General features: G+C 50.7%; 1 protein-coding gene across 1 annotated transcript in view; it reads right to left on the reverse strand.

Moving 5' to 3' along the window:
- Positions 1-51: 51 nt before the first annotated feature.
- cerkl (CERK like autophagy regulator) overlaps positions 52-18,240 on the reverse strand; it is a 34,976-nt gene continuing 16,787 nt past the window's right edge. Inside the window, exons 3-13 of the mRNA XM_029247107.1 lie at positions 17,034-17,165; positions 14,479-14,542; positions 10,393-10,535; positions 7,232-7,306; positions 4,622-4,799; positions 4,326-4,394; positions 4,014-4,033; positions 3,710-3,818; positions 2,822-2,918; positions 1,211-1,410; positions 52-798 (exon numbers count right to left, since the gene is read on the reverse strand). Of these exons, the coding sequence (XP_029102940.1) occupies positions 717-798; positions 1,211-1,410; positions 2,822-2,918; positions 3,710-3,818; positions 4,014-4,033; positions 4,326-4,394; positions 4,622-4,799; positions 7,232-7,306; positions 10,393-10,535; positions 14,479-14,542; positions 17,034-17,165 (1,169 nt within the window). The 3' untranslated portion in view covers positions 52-716. The remainder of the gene's footprint in view (positions 799-1,210; positions 1,411-2,821; positions 2,919-3,709; positions 3,819-4,013; positions 4,034-4,325; positions 4,395-4,621; positions 4,800-7,231; positions 7,307-10,392; positions 10,536-14,478; positions 14,543-17,033; positions 17,166-18,240) is intronic.

The raw sequence follows: 18,240 nt of genomic DNA on the forward strand, positions 1-18,240 counted from the left end.
ATTTGACGTTCAGAATATTTAGCTTGAAGGAGTACAGTGAAATTTACAGTGTGCCACTACTGTTTTTATTTATTTGTTTTTCTTTGCAGAGCAAGGTGACTTTGTATTATGTCTGGCTGTCTGCCTTCCAGCCCACTAGGGGGCAGTGCCACTTGCCTACACTATTGCTCCTAGGATTTGTCACGCTCACCAGGCCATCGCCGATACAGTACCATGTGTACCTTCACCGAAGCCTTCAAACAAAGCAGCTTTCCGCAAGTGCTTGCCAAAGCCAGTGAAAGACTGGATATGTTTTTATAGTGTGCCTTGAGTGAAACCCCATCATTCTACTGCCTTTGCTGTAAAGGGACTAATTTAATGAAAAGGAACTAACACAACTTTTCAATACAGAGGTGTTAACTTTGAAAAGGAAAAAGTATTACTATTTTTGTCCTATAAATAGTTCTCTGAAATGTCTATTTAAAAGCTGTTTCTAAAAAGCAGTTTCTAAAAAGCAATTAACATTTGCTTTGGTTTATTTCAAATATTTGATCTGCACTAAAATGAGTGAAACTCACTATTTTCTGTTGGCTTTTTACACAGAAAAAGAGCTTTGCAAATTCTACCTTTAAATCATGTAAATCCACAGTGTAAACTGCTCTGGCTCACAATTGCCCATGTGAAGTTCAGGACAGCAAGATGAAGCACCCGTGTCATTCCTGCATGGAAGAATCTGTTTAAATGCAGCTGCACTTGACAGGGCAGTCTTCGAGCTCCTCCACATTCACACCAAAGAGCGTGATGAGCTGTGGATGCACCCTGTACGAACAGAGAGATGCGCGGATGAAGTAAGGTAGGGCAGAGGAAAACGTGCACATGTAAGCAGGGGATTTAGAGGTGTGCTTAATCTGAACTACTTCAGTAAAAACGCACAGTCTTCTAAATGGTAGAACTAAGCTGCAGGATCCCTTTTTACCATGTAAGATGCCTTCTTTGAAAGTGCCCGAGTATTAAAATAAGAATAGGTGGAGCCTACAGTGTTTAGGACTGAAGTGTGGTTTGCAGGCAGCTTTCACAGATGCACATATGAAGCAGGTGCAGTATAGTACACTAAAATATTCCACTGGAAGGAGAACTGGCCATCCAGGGTTCTGTGTTCGTTCATGGTGGGGGTGCTGCTCAGCCTATCCTACCAAACGACTGTGGCATGAATAGCGGTACTCTGCCTCACCTGATGAGCAGCTCACCGGGCACCTCCAGCAGCTCTCCGTCAACATTCCAAGGGTAGGTCCCTTCAGAGGAGATGAAGGGTGTTTTCTTGGTCTCAAACTCCACGTTGTCCTCAGAGTTGTCGTCAACCCAGCCTGCCTGGGATCGGGGCCGTAGCCTAACGGCCTGGACCGTGTAGGTCTCCACAAAGGAGAAGCTGAACTGTTGAGAGGGTGGTGGAGGGAGATTCTCAAAGTCAAACACATAAACGCCAGTGAGTCAGGTGGTGCAGTGCTGCCCACTTAACTCTGAAGGACATCTTTCGGGCTCAGAGATGACACTGCCGCTGCGCACGATTTAGGCACTGATAACACAAGGCCCATATAAATGATCAGCACAAAAAAACTTCATAAAATTCGAATTGCTTTGCAGATGGAGGTGTGAGGTTTAATTAGGCTAATGATTGACGATGAGCGCCTGAATAATGAGATCATCTTGCAGTGAAACGATCTGTGATTCGATTCTCCAGCCTTTTTTAACAATATATGATAATGAATGTTGGTTTATATTTCAGAAAGCTCCAGCCATACAAATGCTCTCGGTTATCAAACAGATGGACACGACACACAGTATTTCCTCCTGCTTGACTCTACATTGTCATAAGAGCAGATTGTATTGTGCTGGGGTGCTGTAGTTTTTGCTCTGGGTTCCACAAGGGGGCACCGACAAACAGCAAGCAGCATCAGGACAGAGACTTCATCTTCTCCGTTGATGACCGGGAGTGAACCTGCTCATCAGGGGTCCGGTACACTTGGGACCACCAGCTAGGAGGGCACCGGCCCATTACTCTTAATAACCTTACAGAACAAATTCTCTCCAGCCAACTGTGCTTGATCCCTCCGGTAGATGAGTCCATCCTAATCACAGAAGGCACACACTATTACAGCTTTATCCCAATAACCTTGTCATCTCACTTTTTTATTTATAGGATTTATTCATATTAAATGTTCTATTGTGAACACATCTGTGGCTTATGCTTTGTGCTTTATTTAGGTCTTTTTACTACCAGGGACATCTTTATTCAGCTAAAAGCCATCTCAAAATACGCCTCAGTCTGGTTCTCCAAGTCACGATTTAATCATGTCCCTTTCCGGCCCGTTTTTAAGCAGCGTGGGTTATCATGCATATTTAACCAAGAGGCTCCGCTGGGATCCGATCACACGTGTAATTCTCCGACAGACAAAACCTAAAACAATGAGGAGTGCATTTGTCGCAGAGCTAAAGCGCTCGTGAACACGGCCGTGCCGTGGAATGCTGCCCACACAGAGGGTGTATATATAGAATGTAGGTTAACAAACCGACCTGACGTGCATGCTGGGAAAAAAGGGGACAGGACAGCCCTGAAACAGGCTAATCTGTATTAGTCTGAAAAGTGTTTTACTGAAATCTGACAATCGGTGACTAATCTGTCTTGACAGTATGCTAATTCCGCTTAAGCGGAGAAGGTTGCTGACTCCATTTGCACCGCACCAGGAAATGACCCCGGACTCCAGGCTCACTCCAGCTGTAAGGGGGGTGGGGTGGGGTGGGGTGGGGTGGGGGAGTCATCCGCCTGCGACACATCAACGCTCACCTGATTGTTCAAGTTGCTATATCTCTTCAGATGCTTGACAAACTCCGACCTGGAAGCATTTCCCACCGCGATGAGTGCCATGCTGCCGTTGTCCAGACTGGGGGGGGGGGGGGATCATAGAAAGGTTAAGTGTTGGGCATCATGACACAAACAATAAGGACACTGGAATTCATAAACAACATAGCAATTAATTGCAGTTAATATAGTCAGCTTCTGAAAATGACCGCGGATGCCCAATTCCTCATTTTACAATGGAGCTGGAGCCCATTCATGTAGCTGGCCTCACGGACGAAGCTATGGTGCGGGACAGAGACATCATCTGTGGCTGTTAAATGTGTCTCCACATGGCACGCATCTTCTGATCTCCTTTCCGTCAACACGTTATGAAAACACCCCATGTTTTGCGCAAGAGATGCTGCATTCTGTGGTGTGGTTCCTCTGAGCCGTCGAGCTGACAGCTCTGCGTCTGGACGCTTGCAGGGCACGATGGGAATTCAGCGTCACTCAGCGTCACTCCAGAGAAACTGCGGACAGATGCCTTGATCTTAAATCTGTCTTGCCGCTCAATTTAATCAGAGTAATTATGTGCCGATTAAGTCCACTTGCATGCCACGACCTTGGCAGTCTGATCCAGCCACCGATTCCAATCCCCCAGATTTACCCCTGGGGCCCCGGCACCCTCAGCCTGCCCCCAAGGCACGTGAAGCAGACCGGACGACCCGAGCCGGCTCAGCGGCCCACCGACACACTGACCTGGTGCTGGAGTTTTATCCTCAAACCCAACTGCCTGCACATCTACAGACCTGGGACAGCAGCTTCATCTCAGCCTCGAGCTGTCAACTCATTGACATCATTTGGACGGTTTAGCCCAGTCCACCGACCACTGACCTGGTGTTGGGGGCCAGGCCCCTGGGTGCCATAGAACACAGGCAGGGGATGGCCATGACACTGATGTTGAGGAAGAGGCCCTGGGTGGTCTGCCACGTGCTGTCCGCCTCTGTGCCACAATGCAGGGAGCTCAGCGTCACAGAGCAGCAAGGAAACGGAGGCACGAAAATAGCAGCGGCACCCAGCGCGAAAACAGGTTGCGCTCACCTGTGTCTTGCTCACCGAGGTTCCTCACCGACTCACTTCTGTTAAGGAAGAATCACCTGTCAGAAGAGCTCATCTTTCACTCGGCGATCAGCAGGACTTCTGCCGTTGACTTGCGCTCTGTTCCGTGTTACAGTGTTTACTCAGCGATTACGCATCCGCGAAGATGGACCATATTGGGAGCTAAACTTGAATGTAAGGAACTAAAATGTGTGGGGAAGGTTAGCTGGAGCGACTGACAAAAGGCCTAATTTGCCTTTGTGTCTTGACCGCTGCCGTTACCAAACGTTTGGTATCTTTCGAATGGGTCATCAGACAGTCGGATACTGCGTGTGACTCTGCTCGTGGGTTCGGGAGGAGTAGAAGGAGCCTCAGAAGGAAGCGGACTTGAAAACGGCGCCTCGTCACCAACCTCCGGGGGTCCTGAGGTCCTCCAGGGGCCACGTTCAGAGGTAGGAAGGACACTTCACAGTCCTCAGGCCTGCAAAGAATCCAACATGAGGGCATAAGAGCGGAGATCATAGGAGGGGCACGAGGGGGAGTCGTGTCCCTAGAGACGCAGATCTCTGAGGGGCAAGATGTGCATCTGATGCCTAATCTGACTTTGATCAGTGGTTCTGGACAAAACTGTGTGTGTCTGTGTGTGTGGGGCAGTAGAGCATCAGAAGGTGTTTAAGGGGAAGTGGGATGAACAGCAGCCATGTTTACTTAAGGTTTGCCAGCGCTCTGATCAGGGCGAACTCCCGCCGCTGGCTGGGGGGCATCCAGCGGTGTCTCTCTGCCAGGGCCAGCGTTCGCCCGCCAAAGCCGTACATGGCACAGAAGCCGAAGCGCAGGAGCCGACCCAGCGAGCTGAAGCTGCACGTGTCCACAGCCTGCCGGTGACCTGCAGACGCCGGGGGCAAAACAGATGTTTCGGTACTGACCCCGAGTTCGTTCCCTTGGACGGTAGTTGCGGTTCCAAGCTAAAGGTCACCCGAACACTTACCAGGTCATCCGTCAATATTGCACAATACACCCAAGTGACAGCAAGAGAAGATTTTTTTTTCAATTCATTTATCTGACACTTTCCTCCAAAGCAACTTAGAGTGTTAAGTTACTTACAGTTATTTACCCATTTACACAGCTGGGTAATTTTACCGGTGCAATTTAGGGTAGGTACCTTGCACAAGGGTACTACAGCTGGAGGTGGGATTTGAACCTGCAACCTTTGGGCCCAAAGGCAGCATCTCTAAGCACTATGGAACCAGCTGCCCCTAAAAATTGCTGAGTTGGCATGCGGAGACGTACAAACTGCACCGACTCTTCTGGGGGAACGGCGGCCGTTTATAATCGTTCGGCTCTACTGGCCGTTAGTTAAAGACAGAAGGGAGTCCATTCTGCAGCGAGCCGAGCTACAAGGTACCGGTGGATCCGGTGCACTGGAGCTGCTGCCGCTCTTTCTGCGGGCACAAGTACAGTCAGCCCACTCAAGCACACTGATGACCTCCTTCTGCCTCACCCATATATGGCTTATTGTGACTCATGCATTATTCATCAGGGCGGCAAAACCTCGCCAGTTGGCCTTTTTCACAGGCCTCAAGTTTCCTAATTAGTCATTAACAAGTCCTAGATTGGACCTTGTAAATGAACAAAGCGTCCTCTTCGGTGCTAGGTGATTTGTGCGCCGCCGCTGCCTCCTCCAGCATCTTCTCCGCAGCACAGGAGAGAGCTTTTAGACAAAGAGCATGGATTCCGGTGCAGTTACTTCCATCCGAAGTAAAAGCGAGACGCTCTGCGTTCCTCCGAGAACCGTTACCAGAGCCGATAGCGTCTGAAAGGCAGGTGATCCGTCTAAAGCGATTCTTTTCTGAGAACCTCTTCAGGTCCAGTTCTGCAGCTGTCTCCGACTGGCCCGAAGGGACCGTGAGGACAATGCAGGAAACCTTGAGGAGCGGAGCGTCCGCGGTGCCGCCGTCCTTGCGATGAAGCCATTCCCAAAACTAAGGAATACACCCCCCATCCCAAGTGCTGCTAATTGGTCTGGCCCAAGAGCCTCCTTCAAACTCAGGCCTTTCTAAGTCAAAGGCTATAAATTACACGTCCATATGGCGCACATCTTAAGACAGAGGAGTTAATGAAGAGCAAGGCTCTGGCGAGCGAGCGGGTCAGTCCCGGGTTAACGAGTGCAATCTACCGGGCTAAATCTGCAAGGACCTGCACAGAGACTTTAAGGCGACTCTTCTCCTAAAGCTCTCTGCTCCAATTTCGTGAGCGGCAATGGATCATGCGGCCCATAAACAGATGCTTGACCACATTTGCTCTTCTTCTGGGCTCCCTCGCTTTGAGATGACAAATCTCCAACCCGCCGCCTCCCACGGCACAGCAAAGATCACCACCGCAACCATAATCGGAAAGCAGACTAGGGTTTTACTCTATTTCACAGGTTAAAACGTAGCCGCGGCCAAAGCGGCAATACAAGCCATGGGACAACAGGTATTACAGGTGTGTATAGTAAAAAGGCAGTGAGCTCAAGGTTCGAATCTCACCACGAAAAGTATCCCGCTGTATAAATGGATAAGTAATTATGTTATGCATTTCACATCACCCTGGAAATGGATGTGAGCCAAATACTGAATCATTACGATTTTCAGCAGGGAGGGCTCGCTGTTAGAATTTAAAATATTAACAGAAACACACGGAGGATGAACTTCGGCTAACATTTCAACAACCTGCCTGCGTTTTACCACAAGAAACACGTTAAACCTCTGCGTTTCCTATACTAAATGTAGCACAAGGGGTACTTTGGAAGACTTGAGCCCATGGGAGCCCGCAGAGTGAAAACACGGCCAAGAGTCGCTAAGCAAAGGCCCGACGCTGCGGGGAAATCACGGGCACCTCCAGAACAGCGAGCGACTTGTAAGAAAAGGCAAAAAGGAATCCTGACGACGCGCAGGGAACCCCCGCGACCTGCGCACCGCCACTCACCGCAGGGATCGCACCCAAGTTACCGCATCCGGCGGCGGGGAGATGGATGGTTTCAGCGCACAGGGCCCGCAGATACACGCAGGATCCCAATTAGCACCAGGCTGCACCTACCACGAGCTCTTAGGTTCGGTGTGGGAATCGCTCACGAGAGCAGGAACCAACATCGCTGGCCTTGGACACAGCGCAGCGGATTCAAATGTAAATAGGAAGCACATTTACATATTAATACAGCGTATGTATCGCTTCATTAAACCCCTCGTTCCTTTCCGCTCCCGTGTAACACGGCTGCTCTGTTACAGCGAAGAGGCTGTAATCTGGTCCCGACGGGGGGGAAAAAACAAGGATATTTACCCATGATGATGTGCATTGCAGCCGTGACTGGATGTCTTATTCCGTGAACGGAGTAGGCGATGATGTCAGCGGAGCCTGGAAAAGAAACAAATTTTTTTTAAAAAGCGCAACGAGTCACGGGTTTGTTGTAATCCTACGTGGCACGGCACAGATCCGCGGCGTATCGAAGCGTCGTTCGTTCGCCGCGTACGCGCTCGCCTCTTACTTTTGCCTAAATAATGCAAATCGATTGCAAGCGAAGCCGCGTGCGCCGTATGCGGGATCGATCCTTTCTTGACGCGCCTTTCGGCATTCCTCAGACACATAAATGGCGCGGAAATGCAAAGCGGCAGAGGGAGAGTTAACGGATACAGAGTTAGGCTTTGTTTCGAAGTGCATTAATTTAACTTAATATTGTTTGGCGCCAATTAAAGGGCTTTACGGCGCTGGCCGGGAACGCAGGGAACAGGTGCGCGTGTTTGTACGGCGCGCTAATGGAGACAAACAGGAGAGATCGGCCTGCCCTTGCCGGGTGAGGAAGCTTTCCATCTCCAAGCGCTACCTCACCACTTTGTTTGCCCAGATTAACAGGGTCTGAAAAAATAAATGAGCGTAAATGAGCAAAATGCGTCGACGGGCCAGAGCGGCTCCGGGCCCGAACGTAGCGAAAGCCGGAAGGCCGAGACCTTTCGACGCAGGCTCGCGGCTCCGAGATTTCCTCGTCGTAAAAAGCGCACGACGTCACACGTGTATGTAGCTCTCCAGACACGAAAACATGGCATTTGAGTTCTCTTTTGAAAGGGCAACACGTTTTATTGACTGCACATACAAGGAGTGGCAATGTATTAAACTAGCTTGGTAAATGATGCATTAATCACTAATCAACATATCGTGTCGGTCGTTTTATCAATTACACTGCCCTGATACCCAGTTATGAAACTGGATATTTCAGAGGTATGGCTCGGATTGAGGGTATCGCTCAAAGGTCCAATATCAGGATCCCACCTGCACCTGAAGCAGTTGCAAAACCCATCTGTTTATCCGCTAAACGACCTGCTCCTTGTATCTGCAATCCCGTTAACACTTTATTGTATTGTGTGTGTGAGAGAGAGAGAGAGAGAGAGAGAGAGAGAGAGAGATTCCACCACACACGACTTACTGGATGCCAATCAAGCCAGAGAGAAGAGAAGAACTGCTTCCTTTTGGCTGCTGGGGTAAAAAAAATCTATCGTCCATTGACTTCGCTTCCAGCGTTCCCCCCAAAAAATGGACAATTAACAACTTCCGTCATTCGCCGACCCACCTAAATACCTCCCCTCCTGACTCTTCTAGAAACATCCGAGTAAGGACAAAAGTATTACCTATCCCTGTGAAGCATGACTGATGAACTAGCACACACACACAAATGTGTGCGTGGGGGGGTGAGAAAAAGAAAAAGCGGGGGGGAAAAAGAAAAAAAAAAAAAAAAAACGTCCTTGGGAGTGCAAGCACTTCTGCAGAACAATTAACTTAATTAAGCAGACTGCATGAATATTCATGAGGCTGTTAATGTCTCCCACATCCAGGCAGATAAATGTGATGCAATGACTTGCTAGTCAAGCATATCTGAGTCTTGTGAAAACTGCACCAACATTTTGGGTCTTTGCCTGCAATATCAAAGAAAATTAACAGTCCCTGGGAAATGCTTCAGACCTGGCAAATTAATTATGAAATTCACAGTTACACGCATCAAACACAAGTTCGCATCTGGGAAGGCCCTTCTGTTTTTTTTTTTTTTCCTTTTTTTTTTCCGTTTCGTTTTATTTGGCAGTTTATTTGGTTTACGTTTGCAGTTTGACAATAACGATCGAATTCATTTGGAAATGGTTCAGATATTTTGGTTGCGACAAATGAACGGTATTTCAGCATAATTATTTATTTATGACACATCAATGACACGTTTGTGTAGCCTCTGCCTTCCCTGCCACTGGTCTATTGGGAATGCAAACATTGCTTGAAACACCATTTCTCTGACAGGTAACATTTCACATGATGGGACCGACGAGATAAAAACGGCGTATTTTACGACTGTCGGGAATTCGATTCATTGTAACAGTGACGTCGAGAAGCCGACCGCTCGCGATACCGCATTGACATTTTGCATTTACTCATCCAGGAGACACTTTTCTCCAAAGCAACGCGCGACTTGACGATGCAGACAAAGAGCAGCGGACCAGAGTACAGCGCACCGGTAGGCGTCTGAACAATGGGTAGGAAATAGAAATATATCGTCTAAATATAGAGCGTTTAACGTTTTCCGCACAATAAAAGGGAAGCGGAAATCAGGACTGCACAGCCACTTCCTGACCTCCTCACCGCATCCTCCGCCTATTCCTTGGGAGGTGCGGGGTGCGGGGGGAGAAGGTGCGGTGGCTGTCTATCTTTCCTGTTTGTGACAGGAAAGCGTTTAGAGACGCTCCCTGGGGAGAGTGTGATCGCGAAGGGAACCGGTGACCCGGAGGGTGTCTGCTGCGTCCAACAGTGACCGTTTTTTCTGGAGCGCTCGCAATGATGAGCGAGGGTTCGAAATTCAGGCCCTGGCCCGGCCCACCGACCCCCGGGCGGCGGCAGTCCTGCACGCAGACACACGCGCCCACACACACACGCGTGCATCGGGGCTCCCGCGGCCACTCCTCCCGGCGAGGCGAAGCGTGTCGGGAACACCAGCAACACGCTTCCAGCTCCCAGTGTGAACAGAATGCAAACTGTTCTCCGTGAATGGGAGAAATTAAGTGGAATCGCAGCTCTATTTCAGGCAAACTTGAAGGCAATTAGTTCCCTTTGCATCTGACAACTGACTCCCGGCTGGCTGCAATTAAGTCGATTTGATAATAATACACTTGTGCGTTGCTGCTGGGAGCCACTTGTTTGTTTACAATAGGTGCGCGGCAACACGAGGGGTAATGCGGCTCACGCTGTTGTGTGTGTGTGTGTGTGTGTGTGTGTGTGCGCGCGTGCGGACAAAACGGATCCAAAGCACTCCGGCAGCGTTTGCATGCCATCGCTCCGACTGCTCCTCGGCCGCAGGACCCGGATCCGCAAGGCCCCGGGGTCCGGAGGCTCCGCGTTTTCGGGGAACGTGCGGGGGGGCGCGGGGGGGACAGCTGCGGAAAGCCGAGCGAGTCAGCACCCTCCCTCCTCACCTGCTGGTATTACGCCGAGAGGAAGCGCTGCTCGGACAGGCGTGAAGATGGAGTCTGCGTCCCTCCCAGCGTCCATCTGGGCCCGGAGCAGCAGCCCGTGGACCACCTCGGCGACGGATCCGTCCCCCCCGACACACACCACGCTGCGGGAGAGGCCGAGGCATGGCGTCAGGAAGGGTGGCGGCCGGGAGCTCGCTCGCGCCGCCAGGAGAAAGTCCGCAACAATTGCAGGAACGGGCTCCCGCGAAGGGATCCGAGCAAAGCGAGACGGACGCCGGAGCGGAGCTGCACCCATGGGAGCTCGCCGACACTGTGGCGGTGGACGGCAGTCAAACACAGTACAGCACACGTAGGGTCCGCCGCAGCATCACCCGCGGAAGTTCGCCGGAATCTCTAGAAGGAAACCGTCCGACGCGTCGCTATCATTTCGGTCCTCGTTCGGTCGTGTTCGCGAGCGAAATGCCGGAGCTGGCGTCCCCGATACGAAGTGACGTTCCGCAAGGGCAGCTGCCGTTAGACCGCCGTGCATTATTATAACGGCAGCGGTGCAGGTCAAATGCGGCTAATTGTCAACACCAGTATCTTTACGTATTCTGCATTTCACAATTAATTTTTACAGAGGAGGATTTAAAACATGACATTATAGTTGGATTCCCTTCGTAAAAAATGATCAAATTTCCCTCGGAAAAAAAAATAAATAAATAAATATTAAAAAGGCTGTTGGTGCTAATCTGGTTTAAGCTCATTACTGATGAATTACGGTGTGGAGAAAAGCTGATTAGTCCAATTTTAGAAATGGATTTAACAATAACTAACCGGTTCGCCAATAGATTAGTTTTGCTTCCGTGGCTTGCGGGAATTACTGGGTTTTTACGTTTTGTCAAAATGAAATTCTTAGGTTTACCAGTTATTCGAGCTCAGAAGCAACTAATGTGATTCTGTGGAGGTCAATTCCTAAAATTCATTAATACTTGAAACAGATGAGCACTTTGGATCAGTACCTTATTCACCGCGGTGACTTACACTGCTAGCTACACTACTTTCAATGGGTCACTCATCCACACATCAGTGGAACACACTCTGTCACTCACACACTATGGGGGAACCTGAACAGCATGTCTTTTGAGGGTGGGAGGAAACCAGAGCACCCAGAGTAAACCCACACAGACGCGGGGAGAACACGCGAACTCCAGACACGCTGAGCGGGGATCGAACCCACATCCTCTCGCACCACCCAGGCGCTGTGAGACAGCTGTGCCACCCTATGTGTGTATTGACTGCACCTTAATCCAGGCCCAAGCGCAGCAGCAGAACGTCCCTGGTACGTAGGCTCAGCGTAAACACACTTTCAACACACTCCCAACGGGCCGAGGACATCCTAGCACGGACCACGTCGGGCCCGTGTTCCAGGACCCTCTCTCCCTCCCTCCCTCAGAGCAAAACGATCCTCCTCACACGTTACGTCCCCCTAACAAGACCTGCAGCCATAAAACGCCCCCTGCGATCGCCGAGAAGCCGAAAGGCTGTAAAAACCGCGTATAAACAAGAGCCTTTAATTTGAGGTGCTGATAATTAACATTAATGTGCGAGTGGCATAGCAGCAGTGCCACCTCTTTACGATTATTACAGTATTACAAATTCCGATACTAAGAAAATATTTTTTTATACATATATATAAGTGAAATAACAGCAGGCAGTTGATAATTAACAAGAATTGTGACTTTTTTTGGATGAAAATGTGAAATTAGCACTTTGTTTTTACACATTATTCTTCAGAGGGATATTCTGCGAAAGTAGTGTCGCCCCGTTCTGTGTTGCGGATCACGTGCTTAGGTGGAAAAAAAAAAAAAAAAAGCTTTTTTATTCCTGAATTCGTTCAAAATCCACCGCGTTTTACTTCTCTGTGCCGACAGGACAGTTTAAGAGAAGTACTCGTGCGTTGAGCTTCACGAAACGTCACTTTCCCCTTCCCGGGCCCAACAGTCCTACAGGCTGTTTCAAAATGTCAAACTTAGCATTTTTTTTATCGTCACATTTCTTCAGTTCTATAGGTACATGTATCTTCAGGGAACTGAAAAATTAGCGTGTTAAAGAAATTTACCGTGAAATTTACTGAAACTTACTGTGAATAATAGACTACGGGGCTACTGATACAATAAGAACTAACAGATGTTACTTTGAAACAAGTTTTGCGCTTCTAGAATATACCAAAATATATTAAGGATATTAAGTAAAAATGCACCCGATTCATTCATTGGAAAGTCACACATGACGTCGATATGGATCACTCATTCATTTTCACTGACCGTTTGTCCTGGTGAGGGGGGCAGCGGTTAAGGACCCACCAAGGAACCACTGGATGCAAGACGTGGGGGTGAAGTACATCCTGGACAGGACACCAGTTCACAGGGCAGCCACACACACACACGAACATGACTATGGGCAATTTAGCATCACCAGTTCACCTGCACTGCATGCCTTTGGGGCGGTGGGAGGAAACCAGAGCACATGGACAAAACTCGAGCAGACGCGGGAAGACGCCGCACAGACCGAGCTGGATCCGAACCCAAAAAGCACTACCTGCCGCACCGCTGGGCAGCCCCATCACTACAGCTTAGTGATCTAAATTAAAAGGCACAGCCAGCGCGATATACAGCATATTCGTACCCAGGGCTCCAACTAATGAACCTCACAGGACACATTAGGGGCTTTTCTGCTAATTGTGCCGGTACTGAAATGGAGTCAAGAAGTGGATGAGCCTCTCAGTGATTTGGATTCTCCTTCTTAAAGATTATGTTATTTTGCAAACAAGGGAAGGAGGGTATGATGCTTTAAGAAGCTCAGCCGCGCGGACAGGGGATCAACAAATCACCGCACGCAACCTGACAGCTCAGTGGTTTTCCTGGACTATGACTTTATAGGTTTTTACATTAATTGCTCTTTAGCGTGACGAAATATTCCAAGGTCTGTATACGCATTACACGCCGCTTGTGCCGATACTGCTTTAAAGTGAATTTAGTAGTCGGTAATATGACTGCTGATGACTTTACAGGTTCAAATGACACAGATGAAGAATCATCAGAAAATCACATGAGAATAACCAGAACAACAGAGTTACATGTATTCATTAATCTGATGCTTTTCTCCAAAGCGACTTACAATGTTAAGTTACTCGAAATTACTTACCCATTTATACAGCTGGGTAATTTTACTGGAGCAATTTAGGGTAAGTACCTCGCTCAAGGGCACTACAGCTGGAGGCAGGATTCGAACCTGCAACCAAAAGGAAGCAGCTCTAACCACTGAGCTGAGAAGTGTTGCGGTTTTTCGGGTACCGATCTTCTCCGGGCTCTTCTTCGGATCGCTGGTAGAAACTCAGCAGACCGCAGGGAGCAGCAGATCAGGGACCGAGGGAAACAAGGTAAAGTGACAGTGGAGTCTCAGGCGATTCCTTACATTCGCTCTTCAGCAGCTCCCTCGTACTGCTCTGCTCCACCGGTTTAATCGCACACCATACTGGCGCTCAGGCCCTAGTGCAGGGTGGTCGAGTGACCTGCGCAGGTGGTAGGCTGGGGGGGGGTTGGGCTCGCGATTAGGCGCGTGGCGAAGTCTTGCGGCAGCGCGCTGCGCGATCCTCCGTAAACAAGGGCCGGAAATGTTTAAGGGGATCTAATTGTGACTTTAATGCGGGCGCAGGGGAGGGACACCGTGGTGCGAGCCCCCCCCCCCACCACCACCCGCGCCAGCGGCCCACTGGATGGGGGCACTTCATCACCGCTTCCAAAACAGGTAATTAAAGTGCCACCTGCCGTGCCCACACCGGAGAGGCCCCCGTCGGCAGGTTTCGCGCCGCTGGGGTGCGGGGCACCGCCGTCCAATCAGAGAGTTTTGAGCCGTTCTCAGATCCCGCTACGTTCCCAAACATTGCCTTATTTATTACTGCTAAATGCCACCTCCGGACAGACTGCCGGTCCCATCCCCCTTTCTCTGAACGCTAAAGCCAATTCCGGCGCTTCGGGAATGTCATTGAGCGCAGACCTGCTTCGGGTGCCGGGTTCGAGGGGCAAGTCAATCGGCGAGACGTACCCATCGTACTCGTCCAGCGTGCACTCCTTGAGGACGGCCAGGGCGTGTCCTTTCCTCTCGGTGACTGGTGGGAAAGAGCAGAGAAGCACTTCAGCAGAAGAGCAACCAGAGCCTGCAATGAAGCCAAGACCACCTCTACCACCGTTAAGTAGCGCTTAAATAGCTGAAGCAGCCATATGGCCTCGTGGTCTCGGCCATAAAGCCGGGTTCACACCCGCACGTGGTGCGCATTCCTAAGTAGGATACGAGTCGAGGCGGCGCGCTCCTCCGGCGGCGGCGACACGGCCCTCGCTTATACAAAACAAGGTTGCCGATGCCTTCAATTACGAGCTTTGCTCTGCCGCAACTCCCCGGTTCTCCGCGTGCGTTCGAGTCACAAAAGAAGGATCTCGTCGGACGAGGAGCGGGCTGGGACGGGCTTGTCCTGTCGGGGCCCCGGGTTCGGGAAAGCCACGCTCGGGCCTGTGAGATCACAGCAAGAACCACCCAGACCACCAGGTAGGAGGGCCAAGGGTGTCCGCCGGGAGGAAGTCCTCGCGGAGGCGGCACGCGGCAACGGAGGGGCGGCAGCCAGGCGCCAATGTCAAAGGAAGTGCGGAGCGGCAGTGGCGGGGAAGGGGGCGGGAGGTGGCACGTCGAGGGACACCAGAGAGTTTGTGGCTCTCTAGAGGCTCCCGATCTGTCACTCCGCATCGCCGTCGCTGCAGCCACCCCCACCCATCATGGTGGAGGAAATGCCAGCAGGGACAGGGGGGCACAGGGAGGAGAACGGGGTTGGGGGTGGGTGGCTGGCACGCCACAGATGGTGGAGCACGCTTAGCGATTTCTGGGCCACCTCTGCCAATGGAGGGGGCCACAGCTGCACCCACCCGTCAAAGATTTGCCGTGACTGACGTGACAAGCGCAAATGGAATCTTTATGTGTGCGTGTGGGTGTGTGCACCGTTACCTGGGCTTCCAACAATTCCACGTGCCTGCCAGCCATGCCTTTATTCCTTACTACAAGCTGCAATTATTGCACAGGAAACATGGTACAAAACACTGTTTGGAAGCTGCTGACGAAATAACACGACGATGAAATATAAAAATCAACACAGCAAGGGTGGGGGGCGCAGCGGTGCGGTGGGTTTGGCCTGTACCCGTTGCGTAGCGGGTCTGGGCTTCGAACCCCAGTTGGGGTGCCTTGCGGCAGACCGGTGTCCGGTCCTGGGCGCGTCCCCTCCCCCTTCGGCCTTGCGTTGCCGGATTAGGCTCTGGCTCGCCGCGACCCCACTTGGGACACAGCAAGGCCTTACAGTGTAAAAAATTGTGATTGTAACGTGTAGTCCCCACAGCGACCAGTAGGGGGCGCGTTGCCAGGAAAAATAATTGACTCACCTGCCAATGACACCTTTGCCTCCAGGGACTGATATTTGTTTAAAGTTCATTCAAACGACTCGGTGCATCGAAACAAAACACATTAATATAATTGACAGTTGCTATACATTTTTCTGGATTTAATCTGAAAATACATCGGCAAATATCTCAGCATTTCTGGACTTCTATATCACGATGGAAACGCATTCTTGAAACGCAGAAAAAGAGTTCACAAAACCATCTGCGGCTTTACTCGATGAATAATAGTGCCTTAAATGCTTTGCAATTCATAACGAGTGTATTTTCACGAACAAATTTGCCAAAGAGCCAAATAATCGTACATTAAAGAGATCCATTCTCATGAGCGACAATTAAATCTGCAGTGATTGATTACTCATAATAATCCAGTGGAGTTATGCTATTATCGGCCCATAGTTCAAATGAGCTAAATGTAGAACAAATGGAAAACAACTCATTGGTCCTAATGCCATTTGCTGAAGCCAGGTCTCTAAATGAGATCTTTAATTTCTATTAGGCAAAGAGCCTCTTAATGGTTCCACCTCAACCACTCATCCACTGGGCCCCGGAGCACATCATCAGAACGCAGATTCGATTACTGTTCAAATGCCTTCTGGAATCAGGTAGCGCAGTTCATTAGTGCCCAGATTGTGGGATCTCCTTCCCAGACTTAGGACCTGTCCGCTGGGGCAGGCGGGGGAGGTTGGGGGGGGGGGGGGGCTGTTCCGCACCCTGTTAGGACAGATGGGCTTGGCTCCTCCCACCGGGTCGAGTTTCTTAGCGCCGAGGCCGCGGAACCCGCCACCTCGGCTGGGCCTCTCCAACACTCACACACTCAAAGTGACACTGACAAGATCTCACACGCTCGCCGCAAACTCGCATCGACACGCGCGCACGCCACACGGCTCGGCGCGACCTCGTTTGCGCGGCAGCCTCTCGGGTGGGGTTCCGTGGGCTTCGGCGCGCGCAGAGCGGCCGTTCGGGTTTCGGTCGCGTCGGGAGTCCGAGCCCTGGTCTCCGCGCTCACGTTTGTGTAATCTGTCACACACGAGCGAGCGCACATCCACCACCTTCGCCGGCGCTCAGTGTTCGGTTTCATCTTAACAGCCCCCTCTTTCCAGAGAGTGGGCGACAGAAGGCAGCGGAACAGCTAACCTGGGATCAGCGCTTCGCGGGACTTACTGGTCACATCAGTCTTGATGTCTGCCAGCTTGAAGAGGGGAGCCACTTCATCCCGGTAGACGTGGTAGGCCTCCTTTCGATGGCTGGCGGGGTTCACAAACACCTTCAGCGATTTGGGTCTGTCCGCGAAACCTGGCGAGAGACGAAAGCGAAACTTATCGGCGGCCATCCTCATCCCGCTCCTAGATGAGCTCGTCTTCGAGCAGCGGCACGTGCGCCGACGTAACCGCGGGCTCCCCGGCGGCGAGGCTCGATTTCCCCAGCGGAAAGGGTCACGAGCGTGCGGTGTCTTCGCAAGACCCGAGTGGGTGTCTCTAATAAAGAGGCCCTTTGGCCCCCAGGACCCCCATGTCAGCTACCCTTGTTCGGGACGCGATTATCGTCTCCGATTGGGGTCTGCTCTCCCTCGGCCTCTGCGGACTTTGCGGGGTCCGGGCTGCGGGACATCTCACGGCCCCACGATCCCGCTCAACTTCTCCCGGGCTCATCGTCCACACAAAGGTGGGGGGTCAGGGGGCAGGTGGCACAGGTCAGGTAGATCAAGTGGAAAGGCCTCCTACAAGGTCAGACTATCAGAGTGAAGGTATACAGCTCAGCCCCTTCTCCACACACACACACACACACACACACACACACACACACACACACACACACAGAGCAGCGGCACAATTTTAGGTGCGTCTTTGAAATTAATACCATGCCTCCCACATACGTGCCCTGCAGACGCACTCAAGTCTGCCTTCAGGGTAGAGCGCGATAGAAGAAAAACTGCATTGCACTGCACTTTACCGCAGTAAAGAGGCACTACAGAAGTGTGGGACGCAGAGGTATAGAAAAAAAGAGACAGAGAAAAACAGCCCCCCCCCCGAAAAAAAAAAAAAGAGAAAAACTAATTGTATATGTAGCATGGAAACTGTGACCTGCCACAAATAACACAAACTCCTCTCTCATCGTCCCAGTGACCCATTGTCAGAGCTCATGAATATTCATAAGCACCATAACAGCGCTGGATTAACAAGGCCAGAACAAGACTCTTAAACCCAGCGATCCTTACATCATACAACTATTAAAAAGGTCTGGGTTACACTGCAGATCTTCTGAACAAATAACTTTTATTGTCATCGCATACTGTAGTGGCCAAACCCGGAGCGTTTGTAAACCGGAATCTACGTAATGTGTATTTTCTGACGGCGCACGTTTCGGAGGG

Source organism: Scleropages formosus, chromosome 21 (genome assembly GCF_900964775.1).
Source record: "Scleropages formosus chromosome 21, fSclFor1.1, whole genome shotgun sequence".
Lineage (NCBI taxonomy): Eukaryota > Metazoa > Chordata > Actinopteri > Osteoglossiformes > Osteoglossidae > Scleropages > Scleropages formosus.